Below are 11,001 nucleotides of genomic sequence, written 5' to 3'. Positions count from 1 at the left end.
ATGGAAGTCGTCCTATATTTCTTGTTCGAAAATTATGATCATGCTATGACTGAAATTGCTTTCAGGTATTACGTAAGCGAAATTAAAAAAATAGAGCTGTATAGTAAATTCTTGCTTTCAGTAATATTTTGAACATTTGGTATCCACTCCATTGCATTATTACATTAGGGACTGCTGGCCTGTAATAGATAAACAGCGAGAACAGCAATTTCGAAAAACTTGCGTTCGACTTTTATCTGAAATTGCTGAGGTAATATTTAGCAAGCTTACAAGCAACACAAACTTCAATGACTTAAACAGAAGTATAATGTCTTGCATCGACATGATACGAGTACATGTTGTTTTAACAATGTTTACGATAGTCACTGGTTTTTTTCTTGATAGAAAAATTTTCAAGCTGTATTTCCACGTTGATTCATTTTACTCATCACGTCACATAACGTAATGAAATATAGGATTGCTACATCGTCCCTACAGTTTGAGCAGCGTGTCACAAATTTACAATTTAAAAGAGTGCATAACTTTATCCCAACGTTTGCTGATAACATCCTAATAACAGGTCCACCATGGCTCTTGCTTTAAATGTTTCAGAATTTAAATAATAACACGTCCACCATCGCTCTTGCTTTAAATGCTTAAGAATTTAAGCTGTAACAAACCGTTTTCATAAACTTCTACAGGATTGTATTCTAATAATAAGATTATTTTTAATTTCATATATAGAAAGAGCCCAATGCTAATCTTCCTCGTATTATGGCATCTGCATTACTAAATCCGACAGGTATGATATATGGTAGAAATATGGAGTATGTAGCATCCGCTATCAATTTCTACTACCATATCAATTAAATGTCAATTAGGACTTCGTGGTAATGAAAGCCTATTCAATTTCTTAATTTCTATGATACAGTAGCATGCTATAATTCGATAAATAAATATAAAGTGTGGCTTATCTACTGTTACTCTAACTAATCTTGTGATCATAATGTCAGGTGATCGCTTTTACTCTTTCCTAAATCGTTTTTCGCTATTGGTTATGAGGAAACTTATGGCTAACAAATTCGGTATGAATAAATTATTGTAATTGCTAAATTATAACTATGTGTATGACTATTAAACAACACATTAATCCTACTATTCTAATTAAACCTCATGCAATCGGACCATCAATAAAAGAAAAGATATGCAGTAAATCAAACTTACTTACTCTGCTTACAGGAAAGTCTCTCGGATTGCCGCAGTTACCTAAAATTAACCCTGAAAAAGCTGCGTTGGCTAATTCCATGAAAAATATCTTACTTGCTCAGCAGATTCGTTATAAAGATAAGTATGTCATATATATATATATATATATATATATAAAATGACAATGTCCATGTTGAATACAATACCTACAAAATATTATAAATTCACTTGCCTATTGCATGGCACTAATGCCCTACCACTTACAGATTTTGCGAATTAAGCTCGGAAACGGTTGAAATGCAAAATAAATGGAAAGAGTTTGCTTTGTAAGTGTCGAGTCCTATGCTAGATAGATTAAGTGACCATTTTGCATCCTTCCTTACAATGTTTTTAAACGAACCTTTTTACCAAATGCTAACTTGTCAAATCTGTTACATGTTGGTAGGACCTTGACTAAAAAATATCGCAAAACTAATAAAACTATCCGTGAAATAGAAAAAGAAATTAGTGCAATTAACTCGCTTATCAAGAATAAAAAAGGGTCTGTACTAGGAAGCTTAAGATACTTCATATAATAATTTAATTGCCCCGTTTAATAAACTCGTAATTAGGAAATCCAGTAGCCCATTTCATGAAAATCGTAAATATGACCAAGATACCACTGCAATATTGCGTACTGAAAGTTTACATAAGGTCACATTCTCTTGCTATTCCTGATTATAAATTCACTATGCGATCTCCTTATACCCATCTCGGCTCTGGTTTTGGAATTAAATATATATATTCATATTTAACCTAAAGGTTAGAGATTTATGGACTCGCATGAATAATTTCTATTCTGGTCTACAATCTCAGGTTCGTCTACAGAAGTAATACCGTAATTTTTTCAGCTAATTTGATTAAGTCTTTTATCATTATAACAGCGTGAGGTTGTCAACGCTGCAGTAGAAGGAAATTTGCGACAAAAGGAATTAAATGGGAATGACATCCCCCTAAAAGTAAATTATAAAATACCCTAATAGTTATTATACAATGTACTCGTTAACTTGTATTATTCTCGTAATTGAGGACATATATAAACATCTACGTAGATTCCGGATATGCTTTTGCGAAAATATAGGAAGGATATTCAATCCGTAAGAGAAGATTTTTTCATTTGACGTTAAATTATTTGCGGTTGATTTAAGTTACTTACCTTCAGTTAATAAGCTACACCACTTTAATCGTCACATTTCACATATTTAACAGAGCGACACCGGAAATACTTTGGAAGGTGGCAAAGTCAACCTTCTTAGGTGATCATATTCAATGCTAAGGAATTATTGCATACATACCTCATTATTAAAGAAACACTATACTCATAATGAATCCCGCACCTGATCGTTAATATTTGATGATTAGTTTGGTGTACCTCTGGAATTTATCGCTTCATTTTCTGAAGGAAGACCTATCACAGGGTATACTGTAATTTCTGCAATTGCGTTATCCTGCTTATGCTTAATCTCTAAGGTACTATAGCTAAATCTGATTTTAATCAATTAGAAAAATTCCCTGATCTGGAAAAACTTTCGAAGATTGCTATGAACCTCAATCATAGACATCAGCAAATTTTAAGAAATAGCAAAGAACTAAGGTGCGTACAATCTTCATTATGATACCTCTGCAGTATAATAGTTTTATACTACAAACTAATCAACTTATTCAGTATCAGCAAATAAGGTAAACAACTCCAAATTTTGAATTATATATACGCAATAGATCCCTACTGACTTCTGGTGTCATACCTGAAGTTAAAACTTCGATAAATGTAGCTGGTTCCCGCATTACTAGCAATGAAACCGATGTTGGTAGAGTCCCTGGAAATTACATTACACCAAAAAAAACTAATGTTAGACATAACTTTCAACCATAGACGAAATTTATAGCTAAGACATCATCACTAAAGTAAGTGCTTACATTTTACAGATGACCTTAGGCTTGATTCCTCCATCGCCTGCTGTATCGTTCTCTAATTCACAAGCCAAACCTTTAGCCAAGATTCATGCCGCAAAAGAACAAGGTAACATACCATTCGAGTATCTGATCGTACCATTTCAACATTGAATCCAAAATACCATCTTATTATAAAATCTTAGAGTCGACTCCGTACGTTATTCGAACTTTGAGTCACAAGATGAAGGTTGATCATAATGGTAAGGTTAACATCGTCAATATAATTAAGTCACTTCATGACTGTGAGCGAAAATTCTAATCACTCTGTATGTTACATACCTAAACACATAAGTGCCTATATTACCAATCAAATCAATTTAGAACATTCATAAAATTTGATATAGCAAACACGAAGAAAGACATACCTATTATTGAAGAAAAGAACACAGCTACAAAAAATTCGAACTACTCTATTGATAACAAAGGTATATGTTACATCCACATGAACAAGATATAGTTTCTAATTCTTATCATAATAGCAAATAGTAAATAAAATCATGATAGAAAGCTTACTTTTTGAAACAGTAGATAGAAATAACCCCAAAAGTAGCAATAAAACAAATATTCTGCATCCTAATAATGGTAAAAGCGGAATTCCCAAGGTAGACGATTTAATATAGTCCGAAATTTATTGATAATATAATTATATGTAAACAAATATCTAAGCTGCTAAATTTTAATTTATCATAATATTTTAGCAGATTAAGAAGACGAAAAATTCTCATAGTAATAAACCTAATACATTGGAAACCTATGATGACCTAGCTTCGAAGGTAATTCAGGTTTCAAGAACTAATAATGACGTAATATACTAAAGTATGTAACGGAACTGAGTCTATAAACGACCTTTAGATAGCATCTACTGTAACGGATGACAAACTTGTTACGACTCCGAGCCTAGAAAGATCACTTGGCCTTAAACTCAAGGTAATTAAATGTTTTAATGACAAATTTCTTGTCTAACTTTAAAGTAATATCAACTAAGTATCGTATCCTATCTTCTGAAATAAGACTGCGAAGACCGAAAAGAGGACTGAAGGTATTCGATTTATTTTTTTCACAGCTGCTTATACTTTTATTGCGTATACCATCATTAAAATCTAGATTTTATTAATAGCTTTTTTTTCTGTTTAATCTTCTCAACCCTATTATTAACAGAAACAGGTGATGGCAATTTATATGACCTTAAAGAAGATAAGACGGTGATTTCTGCTGATCACAGCAAAACCAACCCATCCGACGATGGTGCACAAGGTCGTATATCATTTTTAACGCTATTAGAATCTAATGCAACAAGCGAAAATACTGACAATCCTATGCTAAGCTCTGAAAATTGGAATAATTTAAGTGAACAACTAAGGAAGTTCAGAGTTAATAAGGCAGAAACCACGAGTGAGATAGTTGCCAATGCGGACTATTTAGATAGCCAAATTACTTCCTTATCGAATAACTCAAGTGATAATGATCACATCATTGAATCACCACTTCAGCCTTCCAATTCTTTAGACAAACATGACGAAAATAACGACAATATAAACAATATAAAGTCAACCGGTAAGAGTGAGATCGACGTAGAAGTTTCGCAAGCGATCCAAGCCGCATTACACGACCTCAATACTTATTCATCTTCCAATTCTTCGGATAAACTTTCCGTTATTAAAGATAACTATGCAGCTGAGGAAAAAGACAATGAAAGCGAGCTTGATTGCGATGAAGACCAATATGACACAAAAGACTACAAACCAGCAGAATCCGATATAAGTAATGAGTATAAGGACCTGCAAAGAGAAGTAGATGAAGAAAATAATTTCGATGATCTTCATATTGAATATTTGGATAAAACTACTCCATCAGACCTTGATGATGCAAAACAAAATACTGGAATTGAGCTGAGTAAAGAGCATTATACTACAGGAGATATTATCTCATTTGATATAAATTTATCGAACAGCGATATTTATAGTGGAAGTGAATGTGGTTCTCCCGGCTTACCTGAATTGATCGAAATACCAGAGGTTTCAGCAAGGAAACCTGCTAACGTATTTGGTAGTCGTTTAGCAGATATTAAAAAGGGAGATTCGGCCTTTCCGAAGTTTGACCTCAAACTTGATGATGTAGCAATGAATGAACAGGAAGGTAATATAACGAGAGTTTATTTTTTACCTTTTAATAATTCAGTTCAGTTTTTAACTTTATACTTATCTTTCAGATAACTGGCTGCTTTCAGATGGAAAACTACATTGATGCTAACGACGCTGAACCGTGCTCATTTAGGAATTTTTGTCTCGGTACTGTACTATTATAGGATTTAATTTAAATACCTAATTATCATATAGCTTTATCTTAGCTTTGAACGTCACTACAGCTTAATTACGGTACCAATTATCTCTAACTTCAGAAACACCTTAACAAAACTCTACTGGACCAATGAATACCCTAAGATTTTATGCAATATAATTATTCATAAGGAGCTTTTGTTTCACTTATACTACTTGCAATTGCATTTTAATACTCTTAATCTCTCAAACATACAAATATATTACCAAGCAAAGATGTAAATTATTTATTAGAACCGGTGTTTATCACGACATTTATTAGACGTGGAATACCAATGATATGCAACTTTTAATAAATCTACTGTATTATATATTTATTATTAATTTTGACTGTAAGCTACCATAGTACAAATTTGTATCGCACCGTATCGTTTATGCTTCAAATGCATCAATAACTGTTTCATATAAACACTCCAGAAAATCATATCGTATAAAGACTACCATTTAGGAAGCAAGTTACGCCGCTTTAAATGTCAAATTAGCTTACATGACTGATTTTTTTGAGTTATGATTTGGTATTACATCTTTAATATGGTACGATCATGGCGGTAAATTATATATAATTCTGTACGTAGTAGCAAATTTACCACCCATTGACTTTTTTTGAAAATAAAATTATATACGTTATTTTAAGAATAGCTCCGATATTCTTGCTTTGCAACTGAAGGTAAACAAATATAGTATCCTTCTGATGCAACCAATCTTACATTCATATTTCCATATTAATAAACTCATATCATCTTACGTACATAAAGCAGATAATTGGTATTGATGAACAATGCCAATAAAAGTAAAGTAAACAGAAGGGATTAATTTAATTAATAAGATACTAAATCATTTACGAAGAAGTCAGTCATCTTTCTAAGTAGAATGAAGAATTAAGATCAATTGTAACGACTCAATTCAGTCTGATCATGAGTCGTAATCCTTATTTGTATTGTCAGAAACTCTATAGTCAGATTATACAGTAAGCTTGTAACGTATTCCATTTCGTTAATCTGTTAAAATAAACAACTGAAACTAATGCCTGTAATAACAGTATATATACTAAATTAAAATATTTCCTACTAAGGACATCAATAAATGAATTTATCAACCTGTAGGCTGATAAAAAGCTGCAAGATATAGAATCATATTTTGATATTTTTACAGAAGATCGAATACTTCTACCGTAGTTACAGTACCTTTCACAGTCAGTGGATTAGATTCGGGTAGTACCTTATAGAACTCAAAATTAAATCAAAAGCTTTAATTCTCATGCCCACGATTAAGTCGTTTCCTGGTATTTGGTAGAAAATCGTATAACATGGTATGATCTTATCACTAGCCTTTTACTTAATTGAGCTGAATAACGTCACTAATAGTAAAATGTAAGCTGCGGTATCCAAAAATATACAATTGTGAACAGAATATTGACTCAGATAGTACAGTAGCTAAGTGTTTGGCTCTCGAATATAAATATCAAAAATTTGCTATCGTTTTGATGGTCCTTTGCCACGGCATCTCGCCACTAACTATCTCCTTCATAGTATGAGAAGATAAGCAACATCATTTTAAACTCCACAAGAAAAGACTAATTTATATGAATAGTGTAGACTTATTCCGTACCGATCAAACGTCGATTTTAGATAAAAAATAAAATGATAGCATTTTTGAATAGGAACGGTGTGTTAGCTTTATTTTCTCGGTAGGTTAAACATTGTAGAATTTTAATCATAAATTATGGCTTAATGTTTCATTTATTCACTACAAGAAGTAATAAAAAATTTAATTTAGTAGTTGTAGAATCTTATTGGAACAGGTCTATAGAAACTATTGTTGATTGCAAGACATCTTTATGAAGCCTTTAGATTCTTACACTGTATGATAAAATTTAAAGATTGAGTTGTTATGCTATAGAATAGATGTGATAATTTGAAATACAGCCAAATATTGTAAAATAGTACAAGAATAGAATGGGGAATGTTCTAGACGAGTTAATTATTCACAATATTTTTTTCGTCAGTTAATTCCACTACGCCAAGAAGGAATAGCTCTAATAGAAGATTAATTTTTGGCGAAATTTTTAATTAGCTATACCATAATAAAAAACATTTGTGAATTCAAGATCACTGAATCAGTACCTATGTGGTATTGCTTGATTTCCTCCGGTAGTATGAACTTCTTTATCGACCAATCGGTGATGCAAAGCACTCGTTAGCTTAAAGAGTCGCTTCGGGTCTCTAGTTGCGTGGACGTCGACCTAAGAATACGTCAAAATAAGAAAGTAATGTTAGGATAATTTCAGGTCATAAAGTCAACTTGTTATCCTCAGATTCTCAGTTAAGTGATGGATCTTTATAAATACTAATTCAGTTTTATAATATTGTCATTGTCCTACTATTATATATCTTAAATATGCATTTATTGCTATAGTCACATGATTATAAAGTTTCACAATTTGATCTAAAGTTTTTATTAGCAAATTTCAAAATCAAAACAATAGTGATAAATTTGCCACAATTAGAAATAAAATGCAGCTGACCTGTCTCATCCAGTAGTCATATGAAAAATGAAAGATGGGTGTAATTAGAATAAATGAGTAATGATCTTTTAAGTTAGCAGCTATTTACCTGGCTTTTAATCTTATTCAACCTTTTAATTTTTTCTATTTCATCAAGCTCTTTCGTTTTCAGCCGATGTTGGCGGATCTCTAAAATTTTTTGATCCTATCCAATCAATAAATGAATTCAATACATCTATATCAATAAAAACTTATATGAATTATTGATCTACTAAGTTCAGATCACACCCTATCTCGAATTCTTTCAATATCGTCTTCAGTTAGTTTGCGACTTTCTTTTTCCTTAGATCGCATTGCTTCTTCGAGTAACCGAATTTCCATTTTTTCTGCTTCACGTTGCTGCCGCATTTTTCTAACTTGCTCCTTAGCTTGTAGCTACAGAATTACAAGGTATAAAATTTAGAATTAGGTTGCATTGGAATGGGTATTGTCATCTAAAAATCGATCTAAAATAGTCATTTAATTTAATTCAATGCAAAGACCTGTTTTTTCCTTTCTTTCCTGTGTTCTTCCATCTTTTCCATATTTTCTTTAGCTTTTCTCTCTTCTTCCAGGGCTTTTTCAAGGTCTTTCTTCACCTATTTCATAATACAAAAGATATTAGTAGTTCGTATCTTCATGCTGCACAGGTTTAAATGGATGGCTTCTGTTACTGATAAAGTAAAATCATATTTCCGCAACTTAAAACATCATGTTGTAATTTTTACTTTCCAATTACGAAGCTTTTCCGAACGTTCTTGCTTCTCTTCTTGTAGTTTCTTAGCTAGTGCTGTTTGTTTAGCTTTTTCTTTCTCGGCTAAAGATTTTGTCTCCATATCAATTTTTGTTGTTATTTCGATTTTTTCTTCCTACCAGTATAAAATAACATGTTAAACAATTTTTCTCCTATAAATGATTGTTATAGTCGATGCTAACATCCTTGGCTTTTTTCCATTTCTCAATAGCAATTTTCTTATTTTCTAAAAGTTTAGCATATTCACTATACCACTGTTCATGATGTTGTATTTCTTCCATCGATTTACCAGGAATTTGACTCAATGCTTCTTCTAGAAATTCTTGGTGAACCTTAATAAATTGTTAATAAAATTAGCGCATTTTGACATTCAGTGAGTTATTAAATCGGGAAAAATTATTTTTCTGATTTTCTTGCATTAACACAGAACATATAATGTATGTCTTAGTAGGAACTTGGATAATCAACTAAATTAGATGCATTTCGTTCATTTTAAAATCATTATCATTACTGAAGAGATCTGGACTTTACGAATAGTTTGTGATTAAAATAAGGTCTTAACCTTAACCTTTTAAGTTTATTGACTAGAAGAAAGATCGAATATTGAATTACCTTAAATTTCTTCCTTAATCTGATAAAAATACTGTGATCATATTCGTCCCAGCCTCCGCGATGTCCGCCATTTCGTACCAGAAATTTCTAAGAAGTTAAAGAAGTTAATTTCGTCACGATTTAAAAGCAGCTCTTATAAAATATTAACTTTTATAGTATATAATATTATAATCATTGAGAATTTTATATAATTGCTACCTCAAATGTTGAAATCTCTTCTGGAACCGAAGCTTCATTTGATGTAACGACTTTGCTTGTACTTCCGTTGCCGATAGTTGGCAACATGGGACCTTTTGCCCAAGAGTCAATTTTATTTTCTATCGCTAAGATTTCATTGGCAGTTATTTTTTCTTCTTTCAGTAACTCTTCATAGCTATCCCAGCAAAAGTTTGTGATATCTTACTAATTGTACCAAATATTGATAATGTTTATTTCTAGTGATGTACTTTACATCAAATAGAAACAACATCATTACTTGCACAAATTGTATCATGAAATCATTTACAGAAGAATGATCGACGTAGTAAAGAACCGGTGTAAACCTTATGAAAATGATGTAAGACTATTTTGACTGCAATATTGGCGTACACACAGAAAATATGCAGTACGCGTATATACGTATATCTTTATACGTACAGTATCGCCAGCAGAAATTAATTGCAACAATATCTTTTTAATATACTACTTACTAATAAAGAAACTGCTACAACGAGAGCTAAATACTGTAATGGTATCTACTAAAGCCTACCTATCACGTTGTTTTGCTTTAAAATTGTTTATAGCGTTTTCAATCTCTTCCATTGATTCTCGCAATTTTTCAATAACTAAATTTACATATGGTTAGAACATGCACAATGCACAGTACATGAATCCAGGATTTACGTTTGAACATGAATGAATAATGTAAAAGCAATTTTAATATCTGTATTTTTATCGTTGAGCATTTAATTCAGATTATGTGTACTTTTAAAAGTATATGCAATATTTACTCACAAGCTGGAGACGGTTTTATCTCCATTAAGTTGTTTTGAAATTTCTCAACTAGCAGTCTGAGTCTATGCAACTGCTGTTTAATCTGATTCCCTAAAAAAACATACAGACCATCGTATTTAGACCTTAAAATAAAATATGTATATCAGTTGCTGACTAGATGTACTTCAATATAATAGCACTAAGTAAGGCTGAAATTGTTTTACTACAAAAGTTTTAGCACTACTTTCAATCTTTCGATCATGTTCAAATTTGAGATCCAATTCTTCAAATACTTGAAATTCTTCTCGAAATTGCCCTTTACGATGGTACAGTTGAGTAGCTCTTTCCTTTGAAAGGACCGTTGCCCTATTACCAGAATCATCGCTTGTTAGATGTACTCAAACAACTGAAAAGCTGTTTACAACACGTTATGAGTAGCAGGAACGTCCTCAACGTTCTATACTAATTGTTCAGGACTAGCTGTCTTACTTAATTTCTAATTGATCAATTTTGGATAATAACTCAGATTTCTTTTGTTTCTCTGATTTAATCTCGATTGCTGTCTTTGAGTTACGACCCGTGTCGTGCATCTGTAGTTGTAGAAACAT

The 11,001-nt window shown here is 31.9% G+C and overlaps 2 protein-coding genes across 2 annotated transcripts; one reads left to right on the top strand and one right to left on the bottom strand.

The window, feature by feature from the left end:
- Positions 1 to 5,421, top strand: TRIADDRAFT_54602 (uncharacterized protein; the record flags this gene model as incomplete). Its single annotated transcript, XM_002111022.1, has 22 exons — positions 1 to 65; positions 169 to 250; positions 724 to 781; positions 993 to 1,064; positions 1,219 to 1,327; positions 1,452 to 1,511; positions 1,631 to 1,726; positions 1,797 to 1,878; positions 1,987 to 2,040; positions 2,109 to 2,183; positions 2,587 to 2,694; positions 2,760 to 2,818; positions 2,944 to 3,073; positions 3,151 to 3,244; positions 3,321 to 3,377; positions 3,522 to 3,602; positions 3,703 to 3,779; positions 3,876 to 3,950; positions 4,030 to 4,104; positions 4,189 to 4,216; positions 4,336 to 5,313; positions 5,387 to 5,421. 22 exons carry the CDS (start codon positions 1 to 3, stop codon positions 5,419 to 5,421), a joined length of 2,550 nt encoding a protein of 849 aa, XP_002111058.1.
- A 2,093-nt stretch (positions 5,422 to 7,514) lies between these two features.
- Positions 7,515 to 11,001, bottom strand: TRIADDRAFT_54601 (uncharacterized protein; the record flags this gene model as incomplete). The annotated part of the gene is made up of 13 exons (XM_002110473.1): positions 7,515 to 7,548; positions 7,637 to 7,755; positions 8,126 to 8,221; positions 8,305 to 8,451; positions 8,559 to 8,654; positions 8,784 to 8,924; positions 8,992 to 9,141; positions 9,422 to 9,508; positions 9,620 to 9,794; positions 10,170 to 10,245; positions 10,415 to 10,504; positions 10,638 to 10,759; positions 10,883 to 11,001. 13 exons carry the CDS (start codon positions 10,999 to 11,001, stop codon positions 7,515 to 7,517), a joined length of 1,452 nt encoding a protein of 483 aa, XP_002110509.1.

The sequence above is a fragment of the Trichoplax adhaerens genome, genomic scaffold, assembly GCF_000150275.1.
Source record: "Trichoplax adhaerens TRIADscaffold_3 genomic scaffold, whole genome shotgun sequence".
NCBI classification, from domain to species: Eukaryota; Metazoa; Placozoa; class Uniplacotomia; order Trichoplacea; family Trichoplacidae; genus Trichoplax; species Trichoplax adhaerens.
This window is presented reverse-complemented; position numbering and strand designations above follow the sequence as displayed.